This window comes from Bos grunniens, chromosome 8, assembly GCF_055505025.1.
Source record: "Bos grunniens cultivar Pamir isolate PY7600 chromosome 8, Bosgru_T2T1.0, whole genome shotgun sequence".
Taxonomy (NCBI): Eukaryota; Metazoa; Chordata; class Mammalia; order Artiodactyla; family Bovidae; genus Bos; species Bos grunniens.
The window spans coordinates 82,245,168-82,259,793 of NC_141172.1; the positions used below are offsets into that span (position 1 = coordinate 82,245,168).

The following is a 14,626-nucleotide window of genomic DNA, read 5'->3' on the forward strand; positions in this document are numbered from 1 at the left end:
CAACTTCTAAATTCTTGTTAATGTTGATATTTTGACCTCTTTCCATGAATCATGAATTCTTAGTGGCATTCAGAATAATAAGACCTTTCCAGAAGGTTTTCAATTTACTTTGCCCAGGTCTGTCAGAGGACTCACTATCTATGGCAGCTATAACCTCATGTAGTATATTTCTTAAATAGACTTGAAAATTGAAATGATTTCTAATCTATGGGCTGGAGAATAGATTTTGTGTTAGCGGATATAAAAGCAACACTGATTTTATTGTACATCTCCACTAGAATTCATGGGTTAACAAGTACATTGTCGATGAGCAGTAATGTTTTGAAAGGAAACTTTTTTTTTCTGAATGGTAGATCTCAACAGTGGGCTTAAAATACTTAGTCAGCTATGTTGTGAACAGATGTGCTGTCATCCAGGCTTTGTTATTTTATCACTAGAGCATAGGTAGAATGGATTTGGGCTTCCCAGGTGGCACTAGTGGTAAAAAACCCACCTACCAATGCAGGAGACTTAAGAGACACAGGTTCAACCCCTGGGTTGGGAAGATCCCCTGGAGGAGGACATGGCAACACACTCCAGTATTCTTCCCTGAAGAATTCCATGGACAGAGGAGCCTGGCAGGCTACAGTCCATAGAGTTGCAAAGAGTCAGAGATGACTGAGGTGACTTAGCACACATGTGCACAGAATAGATTTATCATCATTCTTAAGGGCCCCAGAGTTTCCAGAATGGTAAATGAGCATTGGCTTCAACTTTAAGTTACCAGCTGCATTAGCCCCTAAGAGGCTCAGCCATTCCTTTGAAGTTTTGAAGCCTGGCATTACTTCTCCTCTCTAGCTATGAAAGTCTTAGATGGCATCTTCTAATATACAGCTATTTTGCCTGTATTAAAAATCTGTCATTTAATATAGCCACCATCATTAATTAGTTAGCTAGATCTAGGTGTTTTGCTGTAGCTTGTGCATTAGCACTTGCTGCTTCACCTTGCAGATTTATGTTATGGAGATGGCTTACTCTGAAGCATCCTCCCTTCTCTCAGCCTTCATAGAAGTGAAGAGAGCCTTGCTCTAGATTAGGCTTTGGCTTTAAGGGAGTATTGTGGCTTGTTTGATCTTCTATTCAGGTCAATCAAACTTTCCTCTGAATATCAGCTGTAAGGCTGTTTCATTTTCTTGTCATTCATGTGTTCACTGGACTAGCACTTTTCATTACCTTCAAGAACTTCTCCTTTGCATTCACAACTTGGCTGTTTGGTGGGTTTCTTGTTGTTGGTGGCTTTTGACATGCATTCCTCACTGAGCTTAATCATTTTTGTATTTTGATTTAAAGTGAGACATGAGTGACTCTCCCTGTCACTTGAACCCTTAGAGATAATTATAGGGTATTAACAGGCCTAATTTCAATATTATGTCTTGGAAATGACCAGGCAAAAACTGTTAAAGCTTGGCTGAGAAGTTCTGATTCATCTGCTGTCTTCACCAGACATTGCACCTTCAGATTTCCATTTATTTTAGACTATACAAAATTTTCTTAATTGAAAAAAAATTCAGTTCTCTGTAAGGCTAAAAAAGACACCTGCAATAGTTCATTGCTTTAAAAGGTAAAAAGTTTTGGGAAGACGAATTAAATTGCCTGAAAAATGGCAGAAGGTAGTGGAACAAAATGGTGAATTCATTTTTCAACAAAGTTCTTGGTGAAAATGAAAAAAATATGTCTTTTCTTTTTACTTAAAAACTGAAGGAACTTTTGGACAACCTAATATATATATATATATATATAAAACAGAAACACACTCTGAGACATGGAAAATAAACTTATAGTAACCAAAGGGAAATAAGAAGAAGGAGGGACAAAATAGCAATATGGGATTGATTAACAGATACAAACTACTATACATAAAATGGGTTTCTCAGGTGGCACTGGTGGTAAAGAACCTGCCTGTCAATGTAGGAGACTTAAGAGACAGGGGTTCAATCCCTGGATCGGGAAGTTCCTTTGGAGGAGGGCATGGCAACCCATTCGCGTATTCTTGCCTAGAGAATCTCATAGACAGAGGAGCCTGGCAGACTACAGTCCACAGGGTTGCAAAGAGTCGGACATGACTGAAGCGACTTGGTACGCACACACACATACATACATAAATAAAGCAACAAGGATTTACTGTTTAACACAGAGAAGTCAAGAAATACCTGGAGTAACAGGCAAATTTGGCCTTAGAGTACAGAATGCAGCAGGGCAATGGCTAACAGAGTTTTGCCAAGAGAACTTACGGGTCATAGCAAATACCCTCTTCCAACGACACAAGAGAAGACTCTACACGTGGACATCACCAGATGGTCAATACTGAAATCAGACTGATTATATTCTTTGCAGCCAAAGATGGAGAAGCTCTATACAGTCAGCAAAAACAAGACCGGGAACTGACTGTGGCTCAGATCGTGAACTCCTTATTGCCAAATTCAGACTTAAAGTGAAGAAAGTAGGGAAAACCACTAGACCATTCAGTTATGACCTAAATCAAATCGCTTACAATTATACAGTGAAAGTGACAAATAGATTCAAGGGATTAGATCTGAAAGACAGAGTACCTAAAGAACTATGGATGGAGAGTCGTGATTGTACAGGAGGCAGTGATCAAGACCATCCCCAAGAAAAAGAAATGCAAAAAGGCAAAATGGCTGTCTGAGGAGGCCTTACAGATAGCTATGAAAAAGAAGCGAAAGGCAAAGGAGAAAACGAAAGATATACCCATCTGAATGCAGAGTTCCAAAGAATAGCAAGGAGAGATGAGAAAGCCTTCTTCAGTGATCAGGGCAAAGAAATAGAGGAAAACAATAAAATGCGAAAGACTAGAGATCTCTTCAAGAAAATTAGAGATACCAAGGGAACATTTCATGCAAAGATGAGCTCGATAAAGGACAGAAATGGTATGGACCTAACAGAAGCAGAAGATATTAAGAAGAGGTGGCAAGAATACACAGAAGAATTGTACAAAAAAGATCTTCACGACCCAGATAATCACGATGGTATGATCACTCACCTAGAGCCAGACATCCTGGAATGTGAAGTCAAGTGGGCCTTAGAAAGCATCACTATGAACAAAGCTAGTGGGGGTGATGGAATTCCAGTTGAGCTATTTCAAATCCTGAAAGATGATGCCGTGAAAGTGCTGACTCAATATGCCAGCAAATTTGGAAAACTCAGCAGTGGCCACAGGACTGGAAAGGTCCGTTTTCATTCCAATCCCAAAGAAAGGCAATGCCAAAGAATGCTCAAACTACCACACAATTGCACTCATCTCACACGTTCAAAATTCTCCAAGCCAGGCTTCAGCAATACGTGAACCATGAACTTGCTGATGTTCAAGCTGGTTTTAGAAAAGGCAGAGGAACCAGAGATCAAATTGCCAACATCCGCTGGATCATCGAAAAAGCAAGAGAGTTCCAGAATAACATCTATTTCTGCTTTATTGACTATGCCAAAGCCTTTGACTGTGTGGACCACAATAAACTGTGGAAAATTCTGAAAGATGAGCATACCAGACCGCCTGACCTGCCTCTTGAGAAACCTATATGCAGGTCAGGAAGCAACAGTTAGAACTGGACATGGAACAACAGCCTGGTTCCAAATAGGAAAAGGAGTACATCAAGGCTGTATATTGTCACCCTGCTTATTTAACTTCTGTGCAGAGTACATCATGAGAAACACTGGGCTGGAAGAAGCACAAGCTGAAATCAAGATTGCCAGGAGAAATATCAATAACCTCAGATGCAGATGACACCACCCTTATGGCAGAAAGTGAAGAGGAACTAAAAAGCCTCATGATGAAATTGAAAGAGGAGAGTGAAAAAGTTGGCTTAAAGCTCAACATTCAGAAAACAAAGATCATGGCATCTGATCCCATCACTTCATGGGAAATAGATGGGGAAACAGTGGAAACAGTGTCAGACTTTATTTTTTTGGGCTCCAAAATCACTGCAGATGGTGACTGCAGCCATGAAATTAAAAGACGCTTAGTCCTTAGAAGGAAAGTTATGACCAACCTAGATAGCATATTCAAAAGCAGAGACATTACTTTGCCAACAAAGGTCCGTCTAGTCAAGGCTGTGGTTTTTCCAGTGGTCATGTATGGATGTGAGAGTTGGACTATGAAGAAAGCTGAGCGCCGAAGAATTGATGCTTTTGAACTGTGGTATTGGAGAAGACTCTTGAGAGTCCCTTGGACTGCAAGGAGATCCAACCAGTCCATTCTAAAGGAGATCAGCCCTGGGTGTTGTTTGGAAGGAATGATGCTAAAGCTGAAACTCCAGTACTTTGGCCACCTCATGCGAAGAGTTGACTCATTGGAAAAGACTCTGATTCTGGGAGGGATTGGGGGCAGGAGGAGAAGGGGATGATAGAGGATAAGATGGCTGGATGGCATTACCAACTCGATGGACGTGAGTTTGAGTGAGTTCCGGGAGCTGGTAATGGACAGGGAGGCCTGGCATGCTGCGATTCATGGGGTCGCAGAGAGTCGGACACGACTGAGCGACTGAACTGAACTGAACTTAATAGTTATTTCAGTATGTAAAATTTCTGTTTCTTGTTTCATTGTTGGTAAGTTCTGGTTTTCCATTTCACCTGAAATTTCATAGGTATTAACATAACATTGTTTATTTTGTACTATACATATTTTGTGTGTGTGTTTGCCTGTTATCTTAGTTTCTCTTTTTCTTTTTATCAATTTTCTAGGGAGTTATCACTTTAAAAAATCTTTTCATAGTATGGTCATTTGGCTTTGTCAGTCCTTTTTATTTTATGCTTTTTCATGTTTTATAATTCTATTTTTGTGTATTTAAGTTTTCTTAAAATTTAAATAAAATTTTCATTGAAATAAATTCTGTTATTTTTATAAATTTTTCAGATCTATGGTTAGGTATTTTATTAACAGCTCCTTTTATGTCCTAATGTGTGTCCATATGCATTTAAGTCCATAAGGCATGTATTTAAGTGTATTTCATAAGTTTAATATGTGATTATTACACACTGTTATTCATCTTAAATATTTTCTAATTTCCGTTGTGAATTCTAGTTTAAAATATATTCCTTACTTTTCAAATATTTGGGGATTTTCTATTTTTTAAAATTTCTTATACTGTGACCAAAGAACATAATCTGTATGATTTTTGTCTATTGGACGGATTAAGATTTGTTCTATGACTTTCCATATCAATTTTGGTAAATATTTTATGTGTACTTTAAGTATAAAGTATGTTTTGCTATAGTTTACTATCGTCTTTCAGATGTATATTAGGTCAAGTTTGTTTATCATTTTACTAATACATTCTATATCTTTACATTACATTATTTCAAAATATATCACTGTGCTTATGAATTTGTCTACTTATTTTGTTTCAGTGGATTTTTTTTCTTTAATAATTAACACTTCTTATAACTTGCAAATGAAATAATTTTTATCAATATCGTGTCCCTCTGTAATTTAGTAATGCTTGATGGCTCAGAGTTTAAAGTGTCTGCCTGGAATGTGGGCAACCTGGGTTCAATCCCTGGGTTTGATCCCTCGGTCGGGAAGATCCCCTGGAGAAAGAAATGGCAACCCACTCCAGTACTCTTGCCTGGAGAATCCCATGGAGGGAGGAGCCTGGTAGACTACAGTCCATGGGGTTGCAAAGAGTCGGACACGACTGAGCGACTTCACTTATCTGATATTAATATAACTATATTAACTTTCTTTGGTTTTTGTTTGCATGATCTATCTTTTTTTTCATTTTTTTCACTTACAATTTTCTCTATGTCTTAGGTTTTTTGTGTGTAAAGCACACATGTTTTGTTTCTGAAAATCTTTTGTCTTTTAATTAAACTATTTAGTCTACTTCCATGTAATTCACATCCATGTAATATCAAATAAAAAATTTAAAATAAATCTAAATAGGTGATTTATTTTAAATTTTTTATTTGATATTGGAGTATAGTTGATTTACGATGTGTTAGTTTCAGGTGTACAGAAAAGTGGTTCAATTATACATTTACATATATCTAAATATATTTAGATTTAAACCTACTGTTTTACTATATGCTTTTTATTGATTGCATGTCATCTATTCATTTTCATCCTCTTTTTGTGTAGATTGTTCATATTATTCTATTATTCTTCCCATAGCAGATTAGTAGTTACACACTTGTATTTTTCTCTAGTGATTACCTTAGGTATTGTAATATGCATCCTTGAGTTACCTATATTTATTGGATACAGAAAAATAGACAAACTTATTAACCAAATATTATTCCCTTAAGGAGTTTGTTTTCTACAAGGAGAAAGGAATGTACATAGTTTATTGTAATAGCCAATAATGAAGAGATAGATTCCATGAATAGAAATACATAAGAAAATATCTCAGCTAATGAGACTGAGAAAGAATTCGTAGAGTGCACAACATTGTAAGTCAACTATACTTCAATAAAATATATCTATTTAAAGAATTATCATGGAAGAAATGGCAGTGTGAGGATTTTTGTTTTACTGCATTCAGTGGTAACTTTTATATTATATTTTTGTTTATTAATGCAAATAAAGAAAACCAATATTAGTGATTCATATTGTTTTTCTTCCTAGCAAATCTATTTGTACACACTCATATTCTCCCTAATTGAGTAGCTGTTCATGTGAGTCATAAAATTTTGTCCATCACAATACACAGTGATTAAAACTGTTGGATTTTTTCCTGCCTAGGTTATTTCATTTTTAGCTGCAGTTTTGGGTAAAAAGGGAACTCGTGAAGATATTGAAAATAACATGCCAGAGTTTTTACTGAGAAATATGAAAAAGGATCCCCCTTCTACAGCAAAAAAGGTAAGATATCTAGAAATGTAAACTTTATGAAGCTGGTATTGCAAAGGTGTATAGAAACTTTGAAACATTACACATTATAGTATAAATTTAAAACGAATTTATAGACACTAAATGTTTGTTTTATAAACCTAATTTCTGAAGGATTACCAGTTTCATCCTTAAATTAGATTTGATTTACTCTCAAAATAGTAAAATATAGTTTGTTTGAATTTTGGGGAAGCTTTCAATCTTTTGCTTGTCAAAATTTTCAGTTAATTTGATTAATTTGTTAAATTTCCATGAATGTGTATGTAAAGTTAATTGAAGTCCATTGTATTGTTTTATTTATTTGAGAATGAAAAACAGACAGTTGTAGATATTTCTATCAAAGTTATATCCTGATGAAGTTGCTTAGCAAAATAACCACTTCCTGAAAATATGAAACAAATCTTCCCTGAACAAGGGCCATTGAAGTTGGAGTCAGAAGAGCTAAGATCTAGGCTTGTCTGTCCGTGACCATGTGACTGTTAATGCTATTCATAACCATTCTTAAGCTTTCTCCTTTGTAAATATACATTTATGAATATCTTATACATAATTCTTAAAAAAAATAAGAGATTTCTTAAAAAAAAAAATGAAATCCACAAAAAAGGTGTATTGTAGGTATGTGTGCAGTTTCCTGGGTGACTCAGTGGTAAAGAATCCACTTGCCAGTGCAGGAGACAGGGGAGATGTGAGTTCAGTCCGTGGGTCAGGAAGATCCCCTGGAGTAGGAAATGGCAACCTGCTCCAGTATTCTTGCCTGGAAAACTCTGGACAGAGGAGCTCAATGGGCTATCGTCCACAGAATCGCAAAGAGTTGAACATGACTGTGCAACTGAGCTTGTGAGCGTGCATGCGCACGCACGCACACACAGACACAGAGGTATGTGTCTGACTTTTGTCCTCAGCATCCAGGAAACTGGATAAAAATAAAGTTGAAGTGATTTCATGAAATCCTTATCTTGTTATGGTAATAAACTACTTTCTACAAGTTGTAAAACCGTATCTTTTATATAATTCTCATACATAGAATTTCTGAGAAGGTCTTGTCTATAGACTCTTGTCTATAATTTGGGGCATTTCAGTGTAAAATTCTGAGAAGCTTTGGCCTAAGGTATTATTAGTAATAATTATAGTTACTTTAAATTTCCTATTATTTTCAGTAGCATAAACACATTCTTAGTGTCAAATTTAATTTGACCCTAATGAAACATTATAATTCTTAATGTGTTTTAAGTTTTCAAGAGTTCAAGTACTGTTTTTCACTTTGTTTTCATATTGATTTGAGTATGTTGAACCATCCTTGTATCCCTGGAATAAATCGCACTTGATGGTGTATGATCCTTTTAATGTATTGTTGAATTTAGTTTGCTAATATTTCATTGAAGATTTTTTGCATTTATGTTCATTGGGCATATTAGCCTGTTTTCCTTTCTTGTGGTATCCTTATCTGGTTTTGGTATCAGGATAATGCTGGCTTTGTGAATGAGTTTGGAAGCATCATCTCCTTTTTGTTGTTGTTGTTGGAAGAATTTGCAAAGAACTGGTTTTATTTGGTAGAATTTACCAGCAAAGGTGTTTGGTCCTAGAGTTTTGTTGTTTGGAGGTATTGGTTACTGATTGAATCTTCATACCAGTAATTCTTCTGTTCAGATTTTCTGTTTCTTCATGATTCAGTCTTGGTAGGTTGTATGTTTATAGGAATTTGTTTTTACCTACCATTTATTCTGGTTTATCTGATTTGTTGGTATATAATTATGCAGAGTAATTTTTATTATTCTTTATATTTCTGGGTTATTATTTGTAATATGTCCTTCATTCTAATTATATTTATTTGAATCTTCTCTCTTTTTCTTAGTCTAAAGGTGTCAGTTTTGTCAGTATCTTTAAAAAAAAAAAAACAGCCCTTAGCTTTATTCATCTTTTGTATTATCTACTCTCTATTTCATTTATACTTTCTGATTTTTTGTTATTTCTTGCCCTTTACTAACTTTGAGCTTAATTTGTTCTTTTTCTAAATTCTTGAGGTGTAAATTTTAGTTGTTTATATGATATCTGTGTGTGTGTGTGTGTGTGTGTGTAGGCACTTATCACTGTATACTTCCCTCTCATAACTCCTTTGGCTGTGTGTCCCATACGTTTTGGTATGTTCTATTTCAGTTTTCATTTGTCTTAGGTATTTTTAATTTCATTTTTTATTTCTTCTTCAACCCACTGTTTGTTGAGGAGCATTTTATTTGTGAATTTTTTAGTTTTCCCCTTTGATTGATTTTATACCATTGAGGTCAAATAAGATGTTTAATATGATTTTAGTTCTCTAAAGTTTATTAAGATTTGTCTTGTGTTCTAACATTTTGTTTATCCTGGAGAATGTTCCATATGTGCTTGGGAAGAATATGTATTCTGCTATTGTTAGATGTATCTTGTATGTGTCCTTAGGTCAGTCTGATCCAAGCATAGTTTAGGTTCAGTGTTCCTCTCTGAGTGATCCATAGTTGAAGGTGAAGTGTTGAAGTCGCTTATTGCTGACCTTTTTTTCTCTTCAGGTCTGTTAATAATTTGCCTTATATATTTAGATATTCTGATATTGGGTGTATAAATATAGTTGTTACATCCTCTTAAACTGACTCTTTGTCAATTCAAGCACTCTTCTTACAGTGCTTGGGTTAAAGCCTATTTTGTATGACATAAAAGAGCTATGCCTGCTTTTTTTTGGTTTCCATTTGCATGGAATATCATTTTCCATTCACTCATCTTCAGTCTATATGTGTCTTTAAAGCTGAAGTGAATCTCTTGTAGGTAGTATATATTTGGGTCTTTTTTTTTTTTTAATCTAATCAACCACACTGTCTTTTAGTTGGATAATTTAATCTAGTTACATTTAACATGCCATTACTTTGCATGACCCAGTCCTTCCAACTGCCTGTTCTTTGTTGAGCTTAAATTATTGTTTTATCTTGTTGGTTGTTGTTGTATTTAGGTTTCTTCTAGGAAAATTCACTTTGTGGGTTTTTTTTTTTTTGGGTAGGGAGGAGTTTTCTTTTACATAGGTAAAGGATGAATTCCTCAGGTCCTCAAATATGTCTTCAAAAATGTTATGAAGGGTATTTGGTAGTGCCCTTCCAAGCATTTTACCTATATTAGATATATATTTTTATATTCTTTTGTTTTAATGACATCAGTAAATGAATTTAGTTGGTCATTAGAACTGAAATTCTGTAAAGAAGGGTTTTGATGAGATTACCAGTTATATCCTACAATATCCCCCCGAAACCTATGTGAACAACAATTATAATTTTGTGTGATGAAATTTATGAAAGATAAATTTGTTTTGATTGACTTAAAACTTTGTGCATTTTTAAAACATAGTCTATGAAATAGCTGGAAGAGAAATAAATTTCCTTGTATTTATTATGCTCATGCCAAAATTGCAGTGGAATCCTGAAAAATTAATGCTAGAACCATTTTAAAATATCCTTTTAATGAATTTAAATGTTATCAGTTAAGGAGTGATGAGTTTGACTTATGTATGTGTGTTACATGATACATCTTACATATATTTTTAACATTTTCAAGGGTGAATAAATCATCCAAGAATGTGTGAAATAAAGATTTTGTGCCAAGAATAAATTCCTAGAGGAAAAGATACAAACTTTGCATTTCAAATACTAATTCTTGGAACGATTATTTAGATTTAGGCTCTTAAGATTGAAATTCAGTCTTTATGAAGATGAATCAAATACTACTGTCTTGTTTGGCAAAACTTTAAAAATACTACCATCTTGTATGGTAAAAGTTTAGTCATTCTATATACAATTCATAATCAGATTAAGGCAGAGAAGGATGATTTTTCTAGCAATCATAATACCAGAATCAGCTGCAATTTCATTGGTGATTAGACAAAAAATTTTTCCAGTATTTTGCATACTATACACTATTTCTTTAGTTTATCGTCTTGCAAATGATGCTACTTGTTTGATTTTCTGCTGTTATAGTCTTCATATACTTTGGATATTAACCCCTTGTTATATACATGATCTGCAAATATTTTCTTCCATTCAGTAGGTTTCATTTTCATTTTGTTGATTTCCTTTGCTGGGAAGCTTTTTGGCTTGATAGAGTCCTGCTTTTTTGTTTTTGCTTTTGGTGTTAATTCAAAAAAATCATTGTCAAGATGTTAAAGGGCTTACAGCCTATGTTTTCCTCAGAAGTTCTATGGTTTCAGGTCTTAGTTTCAAATCTTCAATCCATTTTGAGTTCATTTTTGTGTGTGGTATAAGATAGTAGCCCAGTTTCATTCTTTTGCATGTGGTATCCAGTTTTTTCAGCAGCATTTATTGATTTCTTAACAATATTTATTCGTCCATGAGCATGGATTTTCTTTCCACTTATCTATGACATTAAAAATTTTTTAATCAATATCTCGTAGTTTTCAGTATACAAGTCTTATATTTGTTTAAATTTTCCTAGTTGTTTTATTCTTTTTGATATAATTACAAATGGGATTGTTTGCTTAATTTCTCTTTCTAATAGTTTGTTGTTAGTATATAAAAATAAAATAAATTTTTTGTATTGGATTGAATATCCTCTAACTTTGCTCAGTTTTTCTATCAGTTTTTTCACTTTTCTGGTGGAGTGTTTAGGGTTTTCTACATATTTCTATGTCATTGGCAAATAGCAACAATTTACTTCCTTTCTAGTTTGGATTTGTTCCCCCTCTTGCTAGGACTTTCAGTGCTATGGGAATAAAAGCTGTAGAAGTGGACATCTCTGTTTCTTTGCTTTGTCTCACATGCAACGTTTTCAATTCTCACCATTAAGTATGATCTTACTTGTGTGCTGGTTATATATAGCCTTTATTGATGCATGTTCCCTCTATACCAAATTTGTTGAGTTTTTATCATAAACGGATGTTGAATTTCCTCAAATGCTTTTTCTGCTCCATTGAAATGACTATATGATTTTTATTCTTCATTTTGTCACTGTGTTGTAACATGTGATTGATTTGAATATGTGGAATCATCCTTGCATCCCTGGAATACATCTCACTTGTCCAAAGTGTAAGGTCATTTTGATGTACTGTTGGATTTAGTTTGCTAATATGTCACTGAGGATTTTTGTATTTATGTTCATCAGGGAGATAGCCTATAATTTTCCTTTCTTGTGGTCTCCTGATTGATCTTGGTATCAGACCTCATAAAGTAAGTTTGAAAGCATGTCAGGGTCTTGGATTTTTTTGAAGAGTTTGACAAGTATTGGTGTTAATTCTTTGTTGAATGTTTGGCAGGTTTTACCAGTGAAGCTGCCTGTTCCTGAACTTTTATTTGGAGGTTTTTGGTTACTGATTCAGTTTCCTTACTTGGAGCTGTTGTGTTCACGTTTTCTATTTCTTAGAAATAAAAAAAAAATAGAAAACTGAATCACTAAGACTGTGATTCAGTCTTAGTAGGCTGTATGTTTCTAAGAGTGATACATGATAAATTTCATCTAGTTGTCCAGTTTGTTGGTATAAAATGATTCATAGTAGTATCTTATAATCCTTTCTATATCTGTGGTATCTGCTTTATTAAGAAGAGGTGGCAAGAATACACAGAAGAACTATACAAAAAAGATCTTCATGACTCAGATAATCACAATGGTGTGATCACTCACGTAAAGCCAGAGATCCTGGAATGTGCCTAAGTGTGCCTTAGGAAGCATCACTACGAACAAAGCTAGTGGAGGTGATGGAATTCCAGTTGAGCTATTTCAAATCCTAAAAGATGATGCTGTGAAAGTGCTGCACTCAATATATCAGCAAATTTGGAAAACTCAGCAGTGGCCATAGGACTGGAAAAGGTCAGTTTTTATTCCAATCCCAAAGAAAGGCAATGCCAAAGAATGCTCAAACTACTGCACAACTGCACTCATCTCACACACTAGTAAAGTAATGCTTAAAATTCTCCAAGCCAGACTTCAGCAATATGTGAACCGTGAACTTCCAGATGTTCAAGCTGGATTTAGAAAAGGCAGAGGAACCAGAGATCAAATTGCCAACATCCGCTGGATCATTGAAAAAAGCAAGAGAGTTCCAGAAAAACATCTATTTCTGCTTTATTGACTATGCCAAAGCCTTTGACTGTGGATCACAATAAACTGGAAAATTCTGGAAGAGATGGGAATACCAGACCACCTGACCTGCCTCTTGAGAAACCTGTGTGCAAGTCAGGAAACAACAGTTAGAACTAGACATGAAACAACAGACTGGTTCCAAATAGGAAAAGGAGTACGTCAAGACTGTATATTGTCACCCTGCTTATTTAACTTATATGCAGAGTACATCATGAGAAACGCTGGGTTGAAGGAAGCACAAACTGGAATCAAGATTTCCAGGAGAAATATCAATATCCTCAGATATGCAGATGACACCACCCTTACGGCAGAAAGTAAAGAATGAAAGAGCCTCTTGATGAAAGTGAAAGAGAAGAGTGAAAAAGTTGGCTTAAAGCTCAACATTCAGAAAACTAAGAACATGGCATCCGGTCCCATCACTTCATGGCAGATAGATGGGGAAACAGTGGAAACAGTAGCTTACTATTTTTTTGGGGGTTCCAAAATCACTGCAAATGGTGACTGCAGCCATTAAATTAAAAGACGCTTACTCTTTGGAAGAAAAGTTCTGACCAACCTAGACAGCATGTTAAGAAGCAGAGGCATTACTTTGTCAACAAAGGTCTATCTAGTTAAGGCTATGGTTTTTCCTGTGGTTATGTATGGATGTGAGTGTTGGACTATAAAGAAAGCTGAGCACCGAAGAATTGATGCTTTTGAACTGTGGTGTTGGAGAAGATTCTTGAGAGTCTCTTGGACTGCAAGGAGATCCAACCAGTCCATCCTAAGGGAGATCAGCCCTGGGTGTTCATTGGAAGGACTGATGTTGAAGTTGAAACTCCAATACTTTGGTCTCCTGATGCGAAGAGCTGACTCATTTGAAAAGACCCTGATGCTGGGAAAGACTGAAGGTGGGAGGAGAAGGGGATGACAGAGGATGAGATGGTTGGATGGCGTCACTGACTTAATGGACATGAGTCTGGGTGAACTCCGGGAGTTGGTGATGGACAGGGTGGCCTGGCATGCTGCAGTTCATGGGGTCACAAAGAGGTGGACATGACTGAGCGACTGAACTGAACTGATCCGCTTTAAGTTCTCTTTTATTTCTGATTTTATTTGTTTGAGTCTTCTTTCTTTCTTTCTTTTATATCTAACTAAAGGTTTTCTAATTTTGTTTGTATTGGCAAAGAATCAGCTTTTGGTTTTATTAACCTTGTCTGTTGCCTTGCTAGTCTCTATTTCATTTATTTCCTCTCTAATGTTTATTATTTCCCTCGTTCTACTAACTTTGGGCTTTGTTTTGTAGTGTGTGTTTCTCTAGTTCCTTAAGGTATAGAGTTTGGTTGCATATTTGAAAATTTTCTTATTTCTTGAGGTAGTTGTATATCACTGAACTTTCCTCATAGAGTTGCTCATAGAATTGAGCAGTCCTTGTAGAATTGATGTCTAGTTTCATACCATTGTCATCAGGTAATGTGTTTGACATGATTTCAACCTTCATAAATATATTAGGACTTTTGTGTGGCTTAACATATGATGTTTCTGGAGAATGTCCCATGTGAATTTAAAAATATATTATGCTGCTTTTGGAATGTTCAGTATGTAAGTTTTAAGTCAGTCTGGTCTGAGTCATTTAAGGTGCCACATGTATTTATAGATTTG

The 14,626-nt window shown here is 35.2% G+C and overlaps 1 protein-coding gene across 4 annotated transcripts in view; it reads left to right on the forward strand.

Annotated features, from left to right (window-relative positions):
* The window catches only part of ERCC6L2 (ERCC excision repair 6 like 2), a 157,113-nt gene that overhangs the window by 11,920 nt on the left and 130,567 nt on the right, over positions 1-14,626 (forward strand). For all 4 annotated transcript variants that reach the window (XM_086417014.1, XM_086417012.1, XM_086417013.1 and 1 more), the window contains exon 3: positions 6,734-6,853. Coding sequence is in view for 3 of the 4 variants with exons in the window: in XM_086417012.1 (XP_086273138.1) it covers positions 6,734-6,853 (120 nt within the window). In the remaining variant the exon portion in view is untranslated. The remainder of the gene's footprint in view (positions 1-6,733; positions 6,854-14,626) is intronic.